Source organism: Pezoporus wallicus, unplaced genomic scaffold (assembly GCF_028554395.1).
Source record: "Pezoporus wallicus isolate ANWC-B61680 ecotype Strahan unplaced genomic scaffold, APGP_CSIRO_Pwel_v1 scaffold_13428, whole genome shotgun sequence".
Lineage (NCBI taxonomy): Eukaryota > Metazoa > Chordata > Aves > Psittaciformes > Psittacidae > Pezoporus > Pezoporus wallicus.
The window spans coordinates 2,832,745-2,857,395 of record NW_026637482.1 but is presented as its reverse complement, the minus strand read 5'-3'; the positions used below and the strand labels follow the sequence as shown (position 1 = coordinate 2,857,395).

General features: G+C 42.8%; 1 protein-coding gene across 1 annotated transcript in view; it reads right to left on the bottom strand.

The window, feature by feature from the left end:
- Positions 1 to 24,651, bottom strand: part of LOXHD1 (lipoxygenase homology PLAT domains 1) — a 349,538-nt gene that overhangs the window by 263,035 nt on the left and 61,852 nt on the right. Inside the window, exons 6-14 of the mRNA XM_057405704.1 lie at positions 24,416 to 24,564; positions 21,704 to 21,827; positions 19,316 to 19,566; positions 17,770 to 17,905; positions 14,708 to 14,868; positions 13,766 to 13,852; positions 10,835 to 10,970; positions 8,793 to 8,947; positions 5,506 to 5,666 (exon numbers count right to left, since the gene is read on the bottom strand). Coding sequence (XP_057261687.1) covers positions 5,506 to 5,666; positions 8,793 to 8,947; positions 10,835 to 10,970; positions 13,766 to 13,852; positions 14,708 to 14,868; positions 17,770 to 17,905; positions 19,316 to 19,566; positions 21,704 to 21,827; positions 24,416 to 24,564 — 1,360 coding nt within the window. The remainder of the gene's footprint in view (positions 1 to 5,505; positions 5,667 to 8,792; positions 8,948 to 10,834; positions 10,971 to 13,765; positions 13,853 to 14,707; positions 14,869 to 17,769; positions 17,906 to 19,315; positions 19,567 to 21,703; positions 21,828 to 24,415; positions 24,565 to 24,651) is intronic.

Genomic DNA, 24,651 nt, shown 5'->3' with positions numbered 1-24,651 from the left:
CTATGATTCTATGATCTGGGGACACGAACAAATGCCCAGATGGATTACACCTATGGCATCTTGCTGGTAATAAGCCAGCACAGCTTTCAGTCATGAACAGTTGGACTTGCCATGGTAATCAAGAAATAAGCAGATGTTTTGGAAGACCAGGGATGATAGGTCTCCATTTTGTCCATCTGAAGGGATACTATCTTTTATTGTCCTCCTCTCCCTTCCTTCCTAGAGGAAAACAATAAGCACAAAGAAATCATACAAAAAAACAGCACCAGAAAAGAAATTCAAACATGAGCTAAGAGCCATCTGGTCCCAGAAGCACTAGCAGCAAAGTTCCCATGCAAAAGAGATGCATAGAGCCCCATCACACAAACACACATTTCCAGTCCCAGCTCTCCTGTAAGCTTTGGCGGGTGGTCGGGTATGCAGTCTACCCAGTATTTTTCCTTTTCACTAAAGCAGGTGGCCAAGCGCAGGTGTTACTTGAAAAGGGATAAAAGCTTAGGGGTCAGCATGAAGGTGATGAATATGTGATGGTCACACAACACCATGTGAGGGCATCAGGTGTGGCATTGTGCCTCGGTGGAGGCTGAGAGTTGTAGTGGGGATAGAGGAGCAGAAAAATCTGTGGAGAAGACCATGAAATTGATGTCAAGAATTGAGCAAGGGTAGAGTGCAAGGAGAGCATAAGAAGAGCCTGCTAAGACAACACTTTTTCTTACGGAAGGAAGCCTTTATTGTTTTGGGATTGGGGAATTATTTTTTGTTTTTTACCTGTTAGAACTGGTCCTTAGTACCTTTATATTACGTAGTTCTTGATCCTGGCTCAGTGTTCATGTCGTTGGACAGGTATCCAATGGTTAAGGCATTGCATCATTCCCAAAGTTAAGATGCTTCTGCATACATGGATGTTAACTGAAAGGCCCCACAAAATTTGAGCCTGTGAACTCCACCGCACTGGCACTACTGATTACAGCATGGCCTTCAGGAAGGCAGAAGCTCATAAGGCAGACACACTTCTGCTCTCCTGCTGCTGCTTTCTGTGTCCTGCAAGCTGCTGTTCTGTTGCTGGTGTACATGCTGTTGCTTTCTGTTGCCTTCACCACTGATGATGCTAGGGAAACATCTTCTGCACCAAAGTGGCAGGATGAAAATACATCCCAGAAGAAACAGATCTCTGCGTGCAGAATGAGAAAAGCTAACTGCTTCAACAGTGAGAAAAGTGAATCAAAAAAGGAGAATGTGTCCTTAGATAATGAAAATTCCACTACCGATATTGGGAGCTACTGAAGGTAAGAGGAGTATGTCTTGGACTGGAGGAGGAAGAGTGAAGTTTATCAGCAGAAGTGGCTTAAGGCTCCTTACTTTGTTTCAGCCAAGAGAGCAGTCAGAAGTGGCAGAGGCACTATTTTCTCAAGAAAAGAGAAGTTGTTTTCTCTGATTTTCATGACAGAGGAAGCATCTGGATGAGCAATGCCACTGTGTTCCTTCGCTTCAGCACATATGCTGCAATATCCTAATTTTACTTCAATGTAATTCCAATAGCATATCACAAAGTGGCAGATTGCAACCAGGGGTTTATAGTCTTACACTGAACACAAATGGATTGACACATTATAAACACATCAGGCTTCAGAAAATAGGTTTTTCAGTATGGAGCCATCATATTTCTAGCACAAAAGAGGTTGCAAAATCTTTTATTTTATCAGAGCTTCCACATGATTTTAGTACATGCAATTTATTGTGGGTTTTGCAAGGGTGTAGTTGTATCATGCATAACATACTTCTTTCTAGAGAGATACTGTATGTCCAATAACCAAAAGCAAACAAATATGATATGAAAACCACTTCAGAGATAATTTCTAGAGGATCAGAGAGTCAGGGAAGCACTGGAAAAAACTATGGTGTGATATCACATATAGGATTTGAAATCCAGCAGGCGATAGCCTGTGTTTAATTAGAATGATTAGCACGTCCATTAGATTCAGAGATACCGATATATTTGTGTGTGTGTGTCTAATTATAACCTGTGTATATAAATATGTGTAAAAGAGACGTTTCAGGCTGATTCTAGGGAAAAAAAAATAAATCTGGATCCTTTTTATGATGAACACTTTTGGCATTTGATTGAATAAATGTTCTTTCACAGAAGTCTCCTACTGCATCATCCTATTCATGGTCTGTCTGTTGTTCTTCAGAGAATTAATGATGTTCCCTTATGCTTGTGCTGGAGAAAAATTAGGATGGTGCAGTCCATACACTTAGAAGAAAATGTAATGAAGTATCATTGAAGATTTCAGTGGAGCTGTAATGATTTATAGCATATAAAATTTTATCCTATCACAAACTCCTGACTTCGCCTGATTGAAAATTCATTTCTGTCTGGGATAGAAATATTATTGAAAATAGACTATTTTAGAGAATGTCAGCTAGTCCATTCCTGGACTTCCACAGAGCCTTGGGGAGAAAACGAAATCTGAAGAACTCAGTTCTGAACTTCAAAACGTTTGCCTCCAGTTCTGGGGCAAAAGAGAAACTCTTTCATTTTGAACTTTCTAGCAGTATTCACGATCACAATACCTAAACCACATCAGGTATTATAAAGTATTAATTGTTTAGTTGTGCAACTGAATGATTCAGAGTTCATTCCCTAAAAGCATAGATAGTGTAAAGTTATGGAGTCATAAGGGAGGAATAACACTGCAATGCATCCAAGTGATATACTAGTAATTCTGCAAATAATGTTTGGAGAAATTACTCGTATTTACTTCTTGAAAGCACAAATCAAATGACCGCTTTAAAAATCACTGAGAAGAGCTACAAACCATTCCCTTTACAGCCAACTAGAGCTTTTAGAGTTGAAAGCATAGGCCTGGAAGTCATTATTTCTTGATGCTCTTCCTGAATGTGACACAAACTCACAACTAATTCACTTAGCTTCTCTTTATCTGTGCTGGCTCCCTTGTACAACAAAGACAGCTCTTCTCATAGGGCTCTTGTGACTACTAGGTAATAGATGTTCCTATAGAGTCATAAAAAAGCTTTCAAATTAAAAGACAAAATGCAGCCAAGTCTATGAATAGGTAAATAACAAGAGCAGAGGCTTCAATGAGCTATATGGAGTGAAGATCTATAAGGATACCCTACAGACATTAATTACAGTAGAAGCTGGTTAGCCAGCTCTTTCCTCTACTGTTCATTCCCCATATGCTAGCACAACCTAGTTTTTGTAGAGGTAAGAAGCCTGTGAAACTTTCTGCATCGAGATGTGTTTCTGATGGAAGGCATTTTGTCCTCTATCTGTCCCACAATGGCAGCTAAGCAGCAAAAAGTCAACAGAGTATCTTTCAGTAACCACACAGCAGCAGCAGCTGTTTTCTTCAGACCATACAATTATGCTGTGTAGAAGAGTCAAAGTTAATCAGGTCTTGGATATTAAGGCAATGAGAACATCAGCATATATACTGGCTGGCCTCAGAATACCCAAGCTGAAACAGAATCTTCCCTGGTGTCCCCCAGATGGAGTCTCTAATTAACCTCACTCGCATTGGCTCTTCTTGGCTAAGCCTTCAGCATCTTGGCTCTGAAGATGCAGGTGAAGGAGAGCTCTATGAGCAGCTGCCAAAGCAGAGAGGACATAAGCTGTCCGTGGCCTACAGGACTGGAGGGGAACATCCAAATGCTGCAGGTCATGGAGATTTTTATCCCTCACATAGAGGATGCAGTGGGTGAGCACCTTCGCCCTCAGATATCTCCAGACTCCATGACGACACCCGTATACTGCGATGATGCCCCCATCTCTCGAGAGACACAGGCACCAAAGATAGTGAGAGGGAGCAGCTGTCCCTGTGTTTGGAGGCGATCAGTCATGTTACCTTCTCAATCTGAGAGGAAGAGATAATGCTGGCACAAGGACAGCAAATAAAGCTGCATGAACAACACAGATACCACTTGGAAAAAGAGACGCTTAGAAAGGTAAGAAGAGTGGAATTCCATCTTTTGTGACGTGAAGCCTGAATGCACCCCACTAACATTTTGGGGATAAAGTCTTGGGTTTGCTTTCTTCCTCCTTTCTCAGTCCCTGGCCTGAGGGAAATGCCCTGTGGACTCTGATATGCGGCTATAAAGCTAAGGGGAAGGGGGCTATCCCTCCAAGCCGAGGCAAGATGCCCAGCTAAACAGTCAGGTAAGGAGGCAATGCAAAAGGAAATATTTAAAATGAGCCAGCTGCATAGTGCAGTTAGACACAGAGGTATCTCTGAGGAGTCTGAGCAAAACAGCTCTTCACATGGACACTTCATGTCCAAGCAAAAACCTGTCTAGCTTGCTTGCTTAACTCAGTAAAACATATGGTTGTTAAATATGTATCAAAAGGCAGCAATGACAACATGGTGGTTTGCTCTTTGAAAAGGGAGAGACTGGCTTGCTTTTCACAACCAAGATGACATTGCATCTGCTGCTCCGTGCTGTCTCCCTAGTGAGTTTGCTCTCTGACAAGATGTGGCTTTAGCAGTGCAGAGAGGCTGGGCCTGGCTCCTGTTTCATATTTGGCTGAATCCCCTCATTATAGTGGAGCTCTTCCAAGAAAAGAGACAAGTAACCAGCTTAGAGGTTTTACCTTTGCAATTTAAAAATAACTGTGTTTTGTAATTCTCCTTGTTCCCCAGGAGATGACTTAGAGCAGTTACTTGATGTAGCTAAGTGGAACAAAATGAACTTCCATCCTACAGGACGGACAACCTGAGAGGCCAAATGGGACTTTACAGTACACTGAACTACGCTGAATTTAGTCTTTTTTGCTTCCACCAAGTTCTCTCTATTTGTGCTGCAGTGTTGAGGCAGACCCTCATTAGTTCCAGAACAGATGGTACATCTCATTCCCCATGGGTACCCTCAGTGGAACACATTTCTTTTGGCCACTTGGTTGTCTAGAAAAGAGAAGAATACATTTATAACCCACCCATAAGGGTAAGTTAGAGCCCTCTGCTCTATCTGCACTTTGTCTGCATGATATGCATTTTCTTTCATGCAAGGAGCTCTTAAGACAGCAGCATAAAAATTCTGCATTCTCCCAACACAAAAATAGCATCCCATTACTCCTGGAAAGATGGGATGTGCATATGAGGGACCAAAACCTCATCACACATATGCAATAAAACTAGCAGATTGTAGTGGATTGCAGAGTGTGTTTCTGCAGCAGGCAATTGCAGTGGCTATGGATGTGGTACTGGAAGGTTGCATTCTACCTTTTGGAAATTCTTTGTATTACTGAGCTAGTTGCGGAGAAGTTCACAATTCAGATTGCAGTTCGTTTGGTAAGGGGTGTTAGCCATATCTTAAACCTCCCAGTCCACACTCTTTGCTTTCAGGCTTAGCAAAAATAAATGAATGAATAAATAAAAAGGATTAAGCTGTGCTCAGAAGATTCCAGTCTTGGAACAACAGCTAGGCTCTTCAAAGTCTTGCAAATGCATAGATGGAGGCACAATTTGCAAGCTTTGTTTCTAGTACCTGTAGCAGGGGAATTCCACAGCCTCACTTTCTGGCTGTCCTTCTTCCCTCACTATCACTTTGGCAAGGTACCAGCCACTGCTTCCTCCTTTGCCGTCATGCCCTATCCTCACCCTCCTCACCTGCTTCAGCGTTACTGCTTCAACGAAGAATTCATCAGCCTTTGAGAAGGAGAAGAAAAAAGGTAAGGCAATATTTCTCCTTAAAAACAAACAAACCAGCCAAATATATTATTGTAATCAAACCAACATCATCAGCATTCCGCAAGACAATTCTTCGTAAGACAAAGGAGAAAGTATGAATTAATATACCAAAGAATGAAAGCTTGAATATTTGTGCTAGATGTATAATATCAGATTTACAAATATATGATCTTCCAGCATCTTAAATCTCCCACATCACTGCATGCCCTCCATAACTGAAAAAAAAGATAAGTAATTTTATTATTAAGAAGTTCCTACAGTGGGGCCAGAAATCCAACTTCAAACCCCTGCTCAGATACCAGCTTTCTGGGAAATCCAGGACAGTCACTTCAGAACAAATCCACAGAGGTATTTAGAAGTACAATTTAAGGATATTACTCCACCTTGAATTATGGACTAGTGAGCACAATTTAACCCCAGCAATTTCTTGGCATGCAAGAATTAGGCATGGCTGCATAGGGGGATTTCCAGCTGCTCCATGAACTGTGTTTGGTTGTGTCAGAGTTTGGTGTGAACCTAACCCAGCAGCAAAACACCCTTAATATCCCACAAAACACATGAATTTTATGTCATTTTTGTTGTGTGGTTGGTTTTTGTTTGGGTTTTTTTTTCCTGGAAAAGACCTCAAATCGCCAACCCACAGAGTAACCCAAAAGTTGGCCTCTTAAGACTAGATGTCTGTTACCCAAGAGTATACTGGGAGGACCAGTTCCCAGTGGGTGATGGAAGGTGTATTAAAAGAGCAAGTTAATCCTCTGGGAATCAGGCAGACAGGTGTCTATGGTACATATACAGACACACATACATGTATAGTAAATACTGTGTGCAAGCACACAGAGTATCTGAAGCATATAGTCCAACAAAGAGATGTGACTGCTGTGATTACCATCTGGCTGAGATGCCCTGCTAAGTAAGATACTGCCATTCATTTGTTCTTCATCTCCTAAAAGCCCATGAAGCACACATGGTGGTCACATATAACCAATTATCTCCCAGAAAGTGTCGTGGCATGATAATATTCATTTCAATATTTAAATTTATTAAAAGAGTCATAATACTTCCATCACTCAGAACCCCAAACCAACCTTTAAAATAAAAACTAGACAGATTACCACTTTTGAAGTGTTAGTGATGGGTTTACATACCTGAACAAGTGCTACTTTCATAGTCAGAACTGCTGAATTGGGGATGTAAGGTATTGGAACCTCACTGAGTCAGTCTAAGTCAATGAAGTCTAATTCATTAGGCCTGCTGTTCATCTCCCTTATTAATGGCTGATATAAACTAATGAGAAAGTAACTAACTGGAACAACAGCAGGGCAAACACCTAATTTAGAGGCATCTTTAAATTTTACCTTATATACAGGCTTTTCAAGTCAAATTGGTAATCAAGGTACTACTGGCTTAAGTGGCTGTAGATTGGAGACTGCTCTGACTCTAGCTACATTTCTTTTTAACAGGGTGTCTGAGTTAATCAGTGTAGATATATTCACTCAGTCTCTTGAACTTATGAGCTCTAAGTTTCTCAGGATCAGTCCTTAAACAGCTTCCAATTCATTCACCAGCTATCACCTCCTCATGCCAAGACAGCAGTTTTCCATTAGTCAGTTCCAGTTTGGTTTATATCACTTGTGTACTATTAATCATAGTAATTGCTTTCCAAAACGATTTTTATTATTTTTTCAATTTTTCCCTTTCATGCAGGTTACCCTATAACTCATTTTTGGAGTAAAAATAAAATAGTCATTATCTGTCTTTAAAATACCTTTTATCTTCTGAGAATCAAGCACCTTCTTTGGGACTTCATTGAAACAGTGTTTAAATCATCACCAAAACATGACTTATTTTGTTATCATTTTGACAAAACAAGATTTTGTCAAAAAACAAAAAGCTGTCCTTTATAACTTGGACATACTTTTTAAAAATAAAAAAATGAATGTAACTGCATGGGAAAAAATATGGTGTTTCAACATCCATGTCTGCAAACCTGTATATCATTTAGAAACAGAGTGAATTTACAGACTATGTAAATACCATGTTTCTACATACAGGTCTTACAGAAACAAGAAAACGGTGATGAAAGCTCTTTCAAAGTCTAAAAACTCAGTCATTTCAGTGAAGAATTGGAAAATCTGGACACTCAAAGGCAAATCCAATGTGTTAATACATGTTTCAGAACCCTGAACACAACAGTCAATTTTGAAAACATGACCTCCTTTTCTTTTCATTTTTTCAGTCTAACATCCTCATTTTCTTGCCATTCCAAATCTTAAATCAAATAATGACACAAAAGATGAGAAATCTGCAGAGTTGTGTAATCATATTCTCAAAATCCTCTCCAGGAGATACAGATTATATTTTACCTGTCAAAGTCAGACCATAAAGATCCAAAACTGGCTTCATAGGTTGACCCCATAGATAGATCAGCATATTATACACTTGTTAATGCTGTTAACGCTACAACGGCTTTAACTACAATTTGACCTTTTCCTATTTCCAGCTTTCCAAGGATCTCTGTCTTCACTCCAGGCCATTTCCACCCACTCCATTCAGGACTTGGTCATTGAAAAACATGTTAAAAGCAGATTGAAAATAACACACAAAAACTGAGTTCATCATGGTTGAGGGAAGAACTGGAGGAAATATAAATGAAACAGATGAGGCTTTTGGTTCTAATTTTCACATTAAATAAGATGCTTTTTCTTGCTTTGCCCTGGGAGACAGATTTTTTGCCATATTAGATGAAGGGCGAAAGACTCACTCTTGCTCTTGGAAGATGCACAGATTTTCTGTAAGCCTTCCCTGATCTGAAGATGCCATGTCAACAGTCAGGATTTAGCTGGGAAGCAAACTAGGAGACTCTTAGGAACATACCAATTTCAAGCAATGACACACTGTCCCTGACCCGAATGTCCCTCCAACTGCAACCTGTTATGATGCTCCGTCAACATAATTTAATCTCCTTTCTGCCTTAGCCCAAACTAGCATAGAAATTAGTCAAGCTTACAAACACATACATCAAAAAAGAAAATCTACAGTCACACACTCAAAAACCCATCCTAAGGAGCTGCTGTGTGAACTTACGTTGCCCTTTTCAAACTTATTGACGGTGTTGATGCAGTTGTAGAGAACACGATCTCCCGTGTCTCCTTGGTCACCGATGAGGCACACAAAGACATTGGCATCCGTGCCGCTCCCACTTACCGTCCCAGTGCAAACTGTCACCCGGTACTTAATCACTGTGGAGACATAGATTAATAAAACAGTTACAACAACACAATTAATTGCCATTTAAATTTACTGCATTTTTCACAGAATTGCAGTTAATTTTAAATGGTTGTACTTCCAGTTGGTACTTCTGATGATGTATTTACTTTAACATTTCCATGTTATCATATAATCACAGAATGGTTTGGGTTGGAAGAGACATTAAAGCTCAGCCAATTCCAATCCCCTGCCATAGGCAGGGACACCTTCCAATAGACCAGGTTGCTCCAAGCCCCATCCAACCTGGCCTTGAACACTGCCAGGGATGGGGCCACCAGGAAAAGAAAAATAGCCAAAATAGGAAGGCCTGAAATGCCAAGAAAAAACATAAACCCCCTCCACAGGACACAAAAATGCCATCTCCTTCAGGTAAAACCTCATGAATTGAAGCGCATAGCTTCCTTAGGGCACCACCTCTCCTATCTCCCCTCCTGCCTTCCCAAGTGGATCCTTGTGATGGGGGACCTTGTAACAACATGTTCTGGAAAAACATCATTTTCAGCACCCAGAGGCACGGCAGGGAGAAAAAAAAGAGTTAAAAAATACTGAGCACTTGGGGACCTGGGGAACAGGCTCTTCATGTTGGCTGTATGGGGGAAGACAAGCCCAGCTGGTCCCATCTCCTTGGGACCCTCACAGTGCAGAAGGTTGGATCATGTCTTGCCAGCTTACACCTTTGAGATCATTATTGAGGATTTTGATGGGTAGATTTTGAGTTGCCACCTTCCTTCCACTGCCCTGCCCTCATCTCTTCTCCCCCAGCCCATTAGGTGAAGGATTTCCAGAAGGAATTTCATAAGGAAGAGCCAACACCAGAACCAACCTTCAAGAGAGAAACCTTGTTCTCTGGCATCAGGAAGGGAAAAGAAGCAATACTGCCACCCTCCCTCTGAAACCAACACAAGTGGATGCTGCATCTCACCCATGCTCAGCACAATTGCTCCTCACAGGGAAGTGCCTGCTTTTGAACTCAAGCAGCCCTCTCCACAGCTGATTAAAAATACATTTCAAACCCAGCTTTATTTACATTTTAATAACATCTGCAATTACAATTACTGTTCCTCTTCTGAGGAACTGCTCAGCTGCATGCAGATCACTGAGTTCACTGGAAACTTCACAAAACAGGGGACTCGTGGTCTACAGAGTGTGGAGCCCCACCGGCTGCTTTGGTGGAAATAAGAGAAATCCCAGCATTCACCTTGAGATATGCTGCTCTCCGAAAGTCTCCTTTCAAGTACATTTAATTCTTGCGACACAAGGTCAAGACTGAAGTGGCCACTTCAGGGAGCCAGCTCAAAGTAATGCAGCTTTCCTTAATTAAATCTCCAGTTCAAGCGCAGTTAACCCAATAAATAGATTAGATTGCTTACACGTACTGAATGGCGTCTATGCTCTCACAGAACTCTTCTGTGTAACCTCCCATATATTTATACATATATCTGCTTACATGTGCATATAATTAAATAAAACTTTAAAGCCCCAAAGTGGTTGCTGAATTTTTTGCCCTTTAGCTGAGTGAGCTTTCCATGAACATCCCTCAATCCTTGTATTCCACTTTTTAAGGAAGAATGAGAAAAAATCCAAGTTTGGAAAAAAAAAAAAAAAAAAGCTCTGGAAACAATTATATTGCAGCCAGGCCTCTCCCATCTCCCATCACAAAGAAATCTGCTCAGAACAAGATCCTGGGATTTCTAAGGCTTCATGAAGCTAATGATGCTCTCAGAAAATACTGCAGAGAGAAAGTGCCAGAAAGAAAAGCTCATTGAATTGCATCGGTCTGCTTGTGCATCCCTTACACAAAGAGGGTTTCTTTCTATTCAGGTCTAAGTGAACCCCTAAACGGAGCCCATGGCTCTCACCTGGCATGACTTCAGTCACTAGAGATCCCTCCGCAGGGAGCTCCCGCACGATCTCATTGTCGTCTTCATTTATATCTAGCCAGCGGCCGCAGTTGAACGAGTATTTTTCTTTTGTCAGCGTTTTCAACAGAGTTACCTTCATTAAACCAAAACACTGTGTGAGTTCAGATGCTTAAAGACAAACAAGCAACAAGATCCTGACAGGTTTTTGCCTGGGAAGCGAGAGTAGGTAGCTACAGAATAATAGCACACTTTAAAAATGAGACCGTCATTCCGACTTGTGCATGACGGTGATGCATGGAACAAAGTCTGTCATAGCTGACAGCTTTTCGTTCCTACATTCTCCAACCGCTCCACAGTGTTGTGAAGTATTGTTGGATATTGTGGATCTTAGTAACTGTTTGTCATATGCCACTGCATAAATCCACAGAGCAAAATATGGATGGCACGGGCAGGGACACCCTCCACTAGAGCAGGTTACTCTAAGCCCTGTTCAACACTGCCAGGGATGGGGCAGCTACAGCTTCTCTGGGCACCCTGTGCCAGCGCCTCAGCACCCTCACAGGGAAGAGCTTCTGCCTAAGAGCTCATCTCAGTCTCCCCTCTGGCAAGTTAAAGCCATTCCCCTTGGCCTGGCCCTACAGGCCCTTGTCCCAAGCCCCTCTCCAGCTTTCCTGCGGCCCCTTTAGGCACTGGAGCTGCTCTAAGGTCTCCCCTTCAGGAGCCTTCTCTTCTCCAGGCTGACCAAGCCCAGCTCTCTCAGCCTGGCTCCAGAGCAGAGCTGCTCCAGCACTTGCAGCATCTCCATGGCCTCCTCTGGCCTCGCTCCAACAGCTCCACGTCCCTCTTGTGCTGTTGCCCCAGAGCTGGATCAGGACTGCAGGTATGGGATCTCCCCAGGGTGCAGCAGAGGGGGAGAATCCCCTCCCTTGACCTGCTGCTCACACTCTGGGGATGCAGCCAGCTCATGAGGGGGTTCTGGGCTCAAGCACACACTGAAGCCATGTCATGGGGAGCTCCTCCTCACCCAATACTCCCAAGTTCTTCTCCAGCCTGTATTTGTGCTGGGGATTGCCCTGACCCAGGGGCAGGACCCTGCACTTGGCCTTCTTGAACTCCATGAAGTTCATATGGTCTCACCTCTCCGGCCTGTCCAGGTCTCTCTGGATCCCAGAGGTCAATAGCATCATACAGCTCAGTGTCAACAGCAAATGTACTGAGAGTGCACTCAATTCCACTGCCCGTGTTGCCAACAAAGATGTTGAACAGGATTGATCCCAACACTGACCCCTGAGGAGGACCATTCTTCACTGGTCTCCACTTGGACATCAAGCTGTTGATCAGAACTCTTTGAGTGTGATCATCCAGCCAATTCCTTATCGACCTAGTGGTCCATCAAATCCATTCCTCTCCGGTTTAGAGACAAGGATTATGTGACACAGGAGAGAGGATGCTGGACTAGATGGATTTATAGGCTGACCAGTGTGACTGTTCTTGTAATAGAAAATGGAAGCCTGCTCTGACATAAAGCAAGCTTGGCATGAAATCTGTGAGGACTGGAACAAAGCATCACTAAGGTTTCATCTCAGTATGGAGGCACAAGTGACGGGAATCATCTGCTATGAGACTGATCCATCCAGAAAACAGCAGACTGGGTGTACATGTGCAGATTGATTTCCTGCAGCTTCACCAGGTTTGCTTAGAAAGTTTATCCCAAAGTAAATCCTAGACACACTGTTAGATTCCTCTTATCCTTCCTGAACACAATTTCTGTGCAGGAGAAAAGGATATCCTAGGGAAATCTGTAGCTATAGAAGGTCTAAGCAGTCTTACTCATTACCCATGAACGAACTAACAGTTTGCAGTGGCCTAATGTCTGACCAGAACTTTCTTTTTGATAAAGACCACAGCCAGACAACTTCTCCCACCACATGGTGAACACAGGATTACTTTAAAGTCCTTTCCCCACTGGAGAGGTGTTTGTCTGTGTATGCTTTAGCAGCTCCCTGACAATGAAGGACAGCAGGATCTGTCAAAGCACATTAAAAGCACTCAAGAAAAATCTTTTAAGTGGTAAATTGTGATTTATCATCGCAATTATTTATGGCTGCAGAACAAAGAATATTTTTGTTACGTGCAGAGAACATCTTCCAAGCTCTGCAGTAGGAGTATAGGTGAAGCTTAGAGGTGAACTTGCTGCCTTGCAGATCCATGTGAGGGCTGACAGCATGGTAGTCACTGCTGGTAGAACAGAGGGCATGTAGTTGAAGAATACCCTTTTCATTTCCCAAACACAACAATGCTGCTCTCTTCTGCACAGTCTCCACAGGCTCCTCCAGTCTGCAAGTGTCCTGCAGTGGGGCTGTCAAAACTTCAGGACAGGTTATGCTCTGAATAGGAGACCATACAATAGGTCTCTGCTGCAATCAGTTCTTCATTACGACCAGCCTAAATAGGAGGTTTACCTCTCCATATAGTAACAATGCTTAAGAGTAGGAAGCTTTTCGAAGAGCAAAGGAAAAAGTCCCTGGCAGCAGCCAGGGAGGACTACAGTGGCCTGATGCTGGAAGCATGGGGAAATATCATTATCACCATTAAGTTGGGCTGTTGGGAGCTACCATTTCCAGTTGCTCTCATTTCCCATACATACCTGGGCTGAACTGAAAAGGAGAGGAGGAAGAAGGAATCTCTTCCAAAACCATACAATGAACCCTTCTCTCCCCATGTATTTTTGTGAATGCTATGATGTGCTCTCTCCACATCCTGTTTTCATGTAGGATTTCCAATTCCACCCCTAGGGCTGCACTGTCTGTAAAGGGAGGCACCTCTGACCACTGCACATCAAACTCAGCTGCCAGCTGGAGAATGCAGTGACCCAGGACTGCAACCAATCTGTCTTTCCAGGTCTACCTTCCCCTGCCATCCCCTCACCTTGTTCAGATGCCAGCCAGCAAAGGGATTTCTTTTCTCATGCCATATCCGAAGCTTATAAAATGTACCCAGATCAGGGAGCTCAATCTATAAAGGGGGAGAAAGTAAAAACGCATTATCCATTTCTTAAGGCAGCAAAGCAAGCACACAAAGGACACCTCTGGACATCTTTTTAGAGCCAAATCAGAGAGGAGTCTAAAACTAAACTAAAAAACCTAAATTTTGTTCTTTAAAAGTAATAAACTCTACTCCGCTAAGAGCTTGATGCTTCTCTTTTCTGGAGAGGAGAGCACATAAATTTAATCCATGCACTTTTGATCATAACAGCTGCTTGAAACCACTCATCCCAATAAGAACTAAGGCCACCTCCCAAGCTTCAGCTCCTTCTCAAAGAGGGTCTGCAAAGCACAGCCACTATTCCTCCAGGAGGCATCTGTTTGCTGCAGCATTTTTGCTGCTGCAAAGAGCGTAAAACTTTTGCCTTCAATCATGCATTAAAATTGTTTGTTTCCTATTTTTTCTCTGACCAGTCCCCAGTTAACTTTTAAGCATATTGGTTTCTAAATACAAGAAGACCCTCTCCAGCCTCCAAACTCAACAAGCTCTTGAGCTCAGCTCCAAACATTCAAGGAGGCTCGCATCCAAGGAGGCTGAAGACCAGATCACTGGGGAGAGGAAACACCACTCCTAATTCTTCTGTAAATAGCTAATAACCTCTTAGGCACTGGGGAAAAAAATAGCTAAATTACTAGCTTTAGAAAGACATGGCCTAAACGGGTGGATGAATAATTTACATCACCAACAAATTGAATGAATTCACCTCCACTTCAGAAGGATCTACTGAGGTAAAGACTTCCTGCTGTTGATTTTCTGTGCAGGGCTGAAGCTGATGCCCCAGGAAACAATACCAAGCCAAATTTACCACTTGCACAAGATTCGTACCATGAACTTGTCAGTCTGTCCGGTTTCAAAGTTGTCTGAATTGTTGTCCAGCTTCATCTCATCTGACTTCCCCTTGTCTCCATAAATCTGGAAAAAGATGGTGGCATCTGTCCCTGCATTTTTAATGTCACTTGTCCAGATCCACAGAGACCAGGGGCTTTCTACAAAGAAAAGTTCAAGACATTTTGTTTAAAAAGTAATTTTTAAAGGTAAAAACCATAGTTATCATTCTTTCCTCTGGAAGAGGATAGGATGGCATGACATTGTTCAGGACATTTTATCCTTTTCTGCACAAACATGATCAAGCTGCTACATGATATACACAAATGAGATTTCCTGGAAATCTAATTCTATGTTTTCATTTAAAATAAAATGAGATAAATCATGAATCACCACTTTCATGGTGAACCATATTCTTCTGTGTCATACATTTCTAACAGGGTAATCCAGGGATGTACTTCATCTCTGTAGTTTAAGTACACAGTCAGCTTTCTTTTTGTCAACGAGTCTTCAGTTACTTGTGTATGGTGCAAAGCAGATCCAGGTAGCTCCTAAAAATTGCTCCAGATGATCTGTGTTTGGAACAAGGAGGAGTATGGGTATGGCCATGTATCAGTTCATCCTGATCTAACGAGCCTTCTTGAGGTTGGATCAATTACTCCAGATATGGCTTTTGCAGGACAGGCTAAGATCCCGTTCAGGTATCTCCAGCCAGTCTGCACCATGTGGGGCAAACATGCTCAGAGCAACATATAGGTATTTTTCAAAAGTTTTGAAGTTATTTACATGCATAAATCCTACCTGACTTCAGCTAACACTTGTGCTACTCTAAGCAAAATGCCCAAAGATCATGTAAAAGCTCCAACATTTTCCTCTCTTTAAGTCTTAGCTGCACACTTTGTCTATAAAAGCAGTCCACCTGCAGCATCTTTATCGTGGTTTTCATACCAGGGGATGGTTACCTATGTAAAGATGACATTATTTCCTCTAAAGAGCCCCTCATCTTCATTCTTTATTGGTAATAATGTGTTTCAGTTCTGCAGGCTTTGCAGCGCCCACAGAAGAGGGAACAGGCTTCTTTCCTGACTCAGACATCAGCTGAATTATTAACAAATCTTAATGAAAGAATTGCTCACTCTTTTGGTATGCCAGAGCCCAGATCGGCATGGCTTGACCTTCAGAGCCCAGAATGGAATACAAAAATGAAATGACATGCATATAAATTAGATCCTTACTGATGTACTCAGCACTTGACTGTGGAAAAGAGGCAACAGCTACTGAGGGGAAAGAAGGAACTCTCTTCTAGAAAAAGTTTTGCCCCTATATGCATGATGTCCATGACCACTCTTTCCTGAAAAACACCAGCAAGTTTTATCTGAGCAGAAATGAAGCTAAGGCAAATTTGTGCATGACATGTGATACAGCAGTCCTGCTCTCCCTGGGTAAAAGAGCAAGGGCAACTCAGACACCAGAGACTTCTCTCATCTGTCTGGTTTGGCCTCCCTGATCTCTTGCTGAAGGAAAGGAGGAGCAAGGCATGCAGGGATGGGGAACAGGGAACTTGTACCAGAATTAAGTTACTGATGGAGGGATGTCAGGGAGAAGCCACACAGGGAGAAAAGTGGGTGAGCTAGGTCTGCAGCTGCTGGAGCAGACCAAGCATATCCCCAAATACCCATCTTCATCCTCCCAGGGCTCTCTGGGCACATTCCCAATCCCTGTCCCTTCACATCAAGGGATCCAAGCAGATTAGAAATTCTCAGAACCAGAGTGAATATTCCCCAGGGCACAAATACCATGGATAGTTTGCACCCTGGAGGGCTAGACCTGGCATTACAGTTTTCAGGATAGCATTTGAGATAACAAGGGGGGGGGGAAAGGCTGAGAATAAATAGAAGCTACATGTTGGGCTGCAATCCACAGGGGGAACAGCTTGCAAACGCTGTGCAGGCAGCCGTTTCATCATGGATACCCAAAGTGAGGTTGAACCAAGCTTTGATCATCTCTACAGAAACGGACAGTCCTGTATGCACAGGGAGATAGGCAAAATGACATAATAGGTCTTTTCTAACTCCAAGTCTTACGCTTCTATAATCTGGCAGATAAAGGTCACAAATTTCTCAAGGCTAATGCTCTCTATCTCCTGCACTGCAGCAGCAAGGGAATTAGCCTGTCAATAACAGTCAGAGCTGATAATAGAGGGTTAAAGGTTGCAGAAGCTTTAGTTAAATGGACCGAGTCAGGGAAGCAACGTGGTTCTAACACTGACTAACATTTAGACAAAGCTTATTTAAATGAAGTGCTGTTTAAGCAGGAGCCCACCCAAAGCATTCAGATTAAACTGGATGTATTATCCTAATTAAAACATTCTGCTTACACATACACACTGGTGCAGGCAAGACGGCAGCGATCAGTTCTGTGTGGCAAGTGAGGCTGGGTGCTGGAGCCGTGTGTGGATGGATGGACACGTTGGTATGCTGCCCTAGTTATTACAGAGCAACACCTCCCAGCAAATGTGTGTCATTGCCTCGCTCTAGAGAAAAAGAGGCTTCAAATGCAGCACTGGTGTGCCTCAGGAGGCACTTCTGGCAGCTGGACAGGACTAAGACCTGTTCTTTTTCTCTTAGGCCAAGAGTTAAAAAGTTGGAGGGAAGAGTCTGGGTTTTCTTCCTGTTTTCCTTCATGTTTGTATTTTAATTATACTTGGGTTTTGTTTCTATATGGAAGAAGAAAGCTTTGCTTCTGTAGTAATAGGAAGCATAGCCTGCTTGCCTGCAAAGGTGAAATGTCAGCAGAGGCAGCCCAAAGCCCAATGAACCTAGGAAGGCTGCCAGGTCCCACTTTTTCCTTTTAGAAAATGATTGAAATTCTTCAAAATATTTTTAAAGTTTCATTTTAAACTCCCCAAACCAGGATGTTCAAAGCTGATACTCACACAGGACTCGATTTCCTTGAGCATCTACTTCACCATAGGTCTACTACATGACATGTTGTGTGGGTGACAGTCAGGTTGCTGTTGCATGTATGGGGGTCTCAGGAGACTCCTGGGCACTTGTACTTACTTTTCAGTCTTCTTTGGCGTAATGAGACCATTTCATAGAGTTCCCGCTCTATAAGACCATCTCCTTCATCTTCATCCAGCCATTTATCACAGGGGAAGGTCTGTTCAATACCAGTGAATGGGCAATAAACCACCACCTAGGAAAAGAGATTGGGAAGGTGAATATTCTTTTGCAGGCAGCCCACAGGACCCTGATACTGAAAACTTAAGTAACTGAAGCAAAGGTACAGCTAGAGATCTTGCTTTTGCTCACAAAATCAAGTTTTCTGGACCAACATGAACTGGACTGTTTGCACAATTCCCAATTTAGGGTATAGCTAGAACCCATCTGTGCCGTTATTTCCACTTTCCAGAAGTAGATCAAAATGGGTCAGCAAAGAAGGGGTAGAACACCACAAGGGGAAGGGAATGAGAACAGGCAGTGAGTCAGTGCTGTATCAGTGTGCGGCACATGCCCTGAACCACAACAGTGCACAGTAGGGTTTTGAAGGGAGCACAAGACACAAAAAGCCTTCAAGCACATAGAATCACAGAATGGTCTGTGTTAGAAGGGGCCTTAAAGCTTATCCAGTTCCAACCACTTGCCATGGGCAGGGACACCTTCCACTAGAGCAGCTTGCTCCAAGCCCCTGTGTCCAACCTGGCCTTGAAAACTGCCAGGGATGGGGCAGCCACAGCTTCTCTGGGCACCCTGTGCCAGCACCTCAGCACCCTCACAGGGAAGAGCTTCTGCCTAAGAGCTCATCTCAGTCTCCCCTCGGGCAGGTTCAAGCCATTCCCCTTGGCCTGTCCCTACAGGCCCTTGTCCAAAGCCCCTCTCCAGCTCTCCTGTAGCCCCTTCAGGCACTGGAGCTGCTCTAAGGTCTCCCCTTCAGGAGCCTTCTCTTCTCCAGGCTGCCCCAGCCCAGCTCTCTCAGCCGGGCTCCAGAGCAGAGCTGCTTCAGCCCTTGGAGCAATTTTGTGCCCCTAACTCACATCCTAAACTGATTTTCCTTTCCAAGAAAACTGTATTTGCTCCTAGCTTCAGGGTATGCAGCTGCCTTCCTTTCCACCCTCCAATTACCTCCTGCTGATCTTGTACGTGACCTCACATCACATCTTGCTGTACTACCTCCCAGTAACAGCTGTGGTTAGCCACTTCTTTTTCTGAGCTCGAAAACAGCATCTAAAAACTTGAAAGAAGTTTGAATATAGATGATAAGTTTGACATGCTCAGCATAATCCAAGACTGCTTTTCTGCCTGGCCCCTTGGGCGAACATCTGAAGGTGCTTTTGGCACTGAGCAAACAATAATCTCTATCTCTGTGACTGCAAAGGGGCAATCAACCAAATTAGAGAGTGATTGACTTATGCATCTAGTGTGCCTTTGAGAAAATCAGCTACTACCATACATTATGTATAATATTGACTTGTTAAACCAGGGATATTCTCATCTGAATAAATGCAGTTTTATTTCAGGGGGTTTTTAACCCTATTTGGTTGTTGGGTTGGGGTCATGAATGGGAAAGGGCCTGACAGCTGTCTACAGACAAACAGCTTGGCCTCACCTTCTCACAATACCAGCCAGAACTGACACCACAATTGTCGTGCCCAATGGTGACTCTGCTGAGCGGGCTGAGAAGAGCAGCTATCTCCACGTTAAAGAGATCTGTCCTGGCACGCTCGAATTCACCTCCTTCCAAGAAAATCTTCCCACTGTTCTTTAAGCCTTTGGACCCATGGAGGATTATGTGGATCTTGGAATTAGTGCCAGCTCCTCTGATATCTCCTGTCACTACAGCAACGTTGTACACGATACCTGAAGGAATCAGGAATTCAGTTAGGAAGAAAAAAATAAGGGAGGAAAAAAGGTTGAGAGCAATAATTCTGATTGGATTTACATTGAGCTCTACTGGTTTTCCATTGGTCTTTTTAGCTTTCAACTTACACAGACTGCAATGCTTCTTCTGCTTTGTCCCACACACACCTCTGAGAAACTCACAGCTACCTTCAGATTGTCCAAGAGAAACAGGTTTGTGGACACAGACTCCCTGTCACATGGAAAATGTGTGAGGGTTTTTGACCACCACCATATGGTGGTGATAGGTGAAGAAAGGAGAAAAATTTGAACTGGCAACTAAGTCACTTGATTTTGAGACGTACCAAGCACCCAAAAATGTCAGAGGTTGAAGTGTTGCTTTAAACAATGGTGGCAAGATCTGTAACACCACAAATGTTACAATGCTGCTGAAGCCAGCAGGAACTTCACTGTCACTGTGAGACCTTAAAAATCGCAGCAAAACAAGGCTTGGGAGAGGTATGATCCCAGCTGGAAGAAATAAAAGCATTTCTGAAAAGAAGTCTATGTGCATACAAGTTTGGTTGTTTCATGTCCAGTTCTAATTACACCGATTGTTGATCTAAGAAAGATAATATTTCTTCTTACAGGCCTTAATTCCCAGAAGGCTCTTTCACTGGCAACCATTTTTAGACCTATATCATGATACCAAATAAAGAGACACCTCTGTATCTATAACAGTGTTTTAGGGAGCATGTATAAGACAGTTGAGGACCAAGCTAAGTTCTTTCTTTTCTTAAATTACCCAGGAATTTCAATAAAGACTTGAGACAAAGTAGAAACATCAGAACTCATTCTCTTTCAAACAATCTCTCTTTGAAGTTTATGTTTAAAAATGTATTCAAGCACCTTCTGCTATGCAAATATCTTCAATAAAACTCATGAGAGTAGGGGGAAAAAAAAAAAAGCACAGTCATGAATGGTAAAAAATAGGAAAATCTTTTAGTAAATTAATTGTATTTTTTTCTGATTTCTCTCCCATCTTCCCCTATTTTTTCCCAGCATGCATCCTCGCATCCTGCAGTGAGAACTGTGCACCCAGACCACATTCCTTCAGCACACGGAGGGGGGAATATGAGGACTGCAGATGTTGAAGACCATGCAAAGAAGTAAAGAACAGCTATTATGTGCATAATCATAGTGTTAACGTTTATGCTAATGAATAAATACAGGCAGAACTCTATCCAAATAATATTCTGCCTCATGTTAAGTTCTTTCATTGAATTTACATCCACATTTCTTTTAACAGAGACTTATTTTATGTTGGACAGTAAAAATGCCCCTTCTAAGGCTCAGGTCTGCCTTTCTTGTTTTGTAAAAGGATGCACAGCTCTCCAGAACACAACCTGAAGTACAATGTACACTACTCAGTGGCATACATGGGACTGTGGAAATAGCAATCCACTTTCTGAATCCTCATGAAAGATCCAGTACAAGCTGGATCTTTCACCATCCGTCCATCAGCCCCTTGCATAGAACCATAGACTGGTTTGGGTTGGAAGGCTGGAAGGCTGGAAGGGACCTTAAAGCTTATCCAGTTCCAACCCCTGCCGTGGGCAGGGACACCTTCCACTAGAGCAGCTTGCTCCAAGCTCCATCCAGCCTGGCCTTGAACACTGCCAGGGATGGGGCAGCCACAGCTTCTCTGGGCACCCTGTGCCAGCGCCTCAGCACCCTCACAGGGAAGAGCTTCTGCCTAAGAGCTCATCTCAGTCTCCCCTCTGGCAGGTTAAAGACATTCCCCTTGGCCTGTCCCTACAGGTCCTTGTCCAAAGCCCTTCTCCAGGTTTCTTATTGGTCCCCCATAAGGCATTGAAAGGCCACAGTAAGGTCTCCCTTGAGCCTTCTTTTCTCCAGGCTGAACCTGGATTTATCATCAGGTGATAGGACCTGTGCAGTTCCGTTAGTGAGATGTGGAGGTGGGAAATGCAATGGTAGTTCATGGACCCTCACACAGAACACTCTGTCACCAGCAGACAGTCCACTGCAGGTGTCTCTAAGCATAACACATTCCACCTTCTAAAAAGCACAGCTAGTAGCATTAATCATGCTTTTGTACCTCCATATTACCCACCACGGATTCAACCCATAACTTTACCTGTGGCCTCAGTGCCCCCAACAAGAATATCCCTCTGGATTTTTCCATCATCTTCATCTAAAGCAAACCAGCGTCCAACTGGGAACTGGTACACACATTTGTTGCCAATGTCTTCTATAATCACCTAAGAGAAAAGAAACAGCACATTGTAAAATAACATGGGAAAAGCTATCGTGTTACATGAGGGGGTGAAAAAAGAGCAGAAGCTTCATGTAAACTCTCTCACCTGGTACTTAACATATTCAATAGTCAGGCAGATCCCTCTCTGCTCCCTAATTAAGTACTGATAGAATTTCAGACAATCAGTGAGTAAAAAAAGCAGGCTTTTTTATTTTCTCTTTTTATCCAGTGAACTCAATCTGCGTCTTTCACCATGTATGAGACCAGATGTCTCTGCTAGCAAGACCAGCTGGCTGGTCTGTCTTCCTTCCCTCCAGAGCCCGTTTGCTGGCTATCCTTCTCCATCAGCTGAATGGCAGCTCTTTGATCTGCTTTAGGAACAGGCTGTCTTCTTTCTCTCTCAGTTTTAGAGCTTTGTTACAAAATAATACCAAAGAATTTCAGGACAAATCAAGACCATCAGATCAGCTTGTGTGACCTAATGAAATTGTGTGATCCCACTCTGTTACTCCAGGATGGAATCATTGGAAAGACAGCTAAGAAACCTCACAGTAGGAATAGTTTTTATTTGGGAGGATTTAGCTCTTGAACCTATGTAGATATATATTTTATTGAAACAATCTTCCTTTTTAATGCTACATAAACTAACATTAACTGCTTGGAGTTTCTTGCACCTCCTCCAGAGGGATTTCTTACCAATATCTTGCTTTGTATTCCTGAATCTTGTCATAGAGTTACTGCAGTGTTTTAAACAAGCAGTGAAGAGTACTGAACATTTTCAGCCAGAAAAGAAGAAATAAAAAATGTCTATTCACCTTCGTGGCTTATGTCTTAAAGAAATAAAAACCCAAAATCACTATAAGGGATTGAAAGTCATTGCCACTTTTCTCTGCCTTCTCAGCAAACAGTGAAAATATGAAATCTGTCCTTTCTGATAGATTTGTGAAACCATTTTTGGGAACCAGAACTTCCCCTCTTGTCACTCAACCCACACTGCGCTGTTTCCTGTAGTGTTACTGATCCTTGTTGTGTCTCTGTAGACACAGACAGCAGCGTCTGCCAGGGCTGGGATTGTCAGCATGAGTGAGCAGTGCTGTGCTGGAGTGTTACAGACTAAAATATATGAGGCTTTGGAGCAATATCAACACTTAGACCCCCCTCTACCATCTGATCCTCTTTGGGTGCCTGTTAATATGTTTATCCATATATTTAGAGGTGGAAAAAAAGCCCTGAGTATAAACCACGCTGAAAATACAAGACACATGAGAAGAACTTTGAGTGATGCTTAACAGGTTCATCCAGGAGTGACAGCACTCCCAAGTATCGGAGCAAATTAAAGAAAAACATCTACCAACAGTAGATGGTAACTGGGTTGTTTCAGCTCATTTGTCCAAGCTTCCAGTTGAACTTGCAAGGCAAAAGTTGCTTTTACTTAATCACTAACCTCTGAGCTGTTCCTGTGCAGAACATAGGATTAGGGTGTTGCCTGCAACTAGTTACTTACTTCAGGCTTTGGGTCTTAGGGAAAACATGTCCTGCAGACTTCATCTGTAATGTGAGAATAAGGTTCCTTCTCTGTGGGTTTCTAATCCCTCTCCCCGTCCTCCCACTCTATTTGTTACAGGGGGCACAAGAGCTTTCTTTTTTATCTTCTGCATTTTTTGTGGACATCCAACATAAAAATTTCTTGTGCAGCATATGGTGGTGGTGGAAAAGTATGTGCTAATGTTTGCATTAGTGATACATCAAACCACCCTCTCATCCAGGATTTATAAATTTGGGGTCAGATCTTCAGTGGATTAAAGCCAGCTGTGTTAAATTACACCAGCAGAGGAAAGAAAATGAGATTAGAGGAAAGAGCAGTCATACATTTCTTCTTTTAAAATATTCCTTCAACCATTCCACTAAAAGCTGCTTAGAGCTTTCACAACTTAGAGCAGGAGATTAAAATGAGGATGAAAGTGGAAGAAAGGTATCTTTGTGGCAGGTATATCTCTTTTGCTGTGCCCATGATAAATCACTTAAATGTGGCCAGGTTATAAGTCTTTTCAAATTTCCAGTGTCAACAGACTCAACAGATATTTCTTAGGCTCTGGTATCTTTACTATCTTGGTAATGAGTCAAGTCAACAGAATGAGAAGGGGCTTGGACAGTTCCCCCTCATCTGTCAAAGAAACCGCAATGGCAGAGACATAAGAAATATTAGAGCAGGCAGATTTAAATCTTCACAGCTGGATTTTCTCACTGCCACAAAGTTGCCTGAGATGCTCGACAACTTACCCTAACCCAGAGCATCCCTTGTTTTATAACTACCCAATTTGAATCTGCTGCACCTGATTTAGATGCGCCACAGTGGCATGCACCAGGCTCCTGCCAGCGCTTCATCAACCCCCCTTGGCTCTGCAGAAAAAGAAAGTGCTGGAGAGGATACTTCTGGAAAGGTGAAAACTTGATTTGTGCCGTTCTCCATAGCCAGGGACCTGATTCGCCAGCAAACATCCTTGTATTTCTCGGCATCAGACCACCAAGAGAGCAAATGAGGTATTCTGATTCCACAACATGCTTATCTTAAATGTCTCAGAAGTAACTAACCTTTGCAAGGAACCAGCCAGCAGAGCCACCCTTGTTGTTATGCCCTATGTTAATTTTCCTTAACTTTCCCAAATTCGGAGCATCAAGTGTGAACTTGTCCTCAGCTCCTTTTTCAAAGTTGTCTTTGTCATTGTCCAGTTTCCTCACACCTGAGAAAAAATAAAGAGATTAAAAACCAAAGAGTAAGGGGTTACTGGCACATGCGTGTTGTAGGTGAAGAAATATTTAGGAATGTC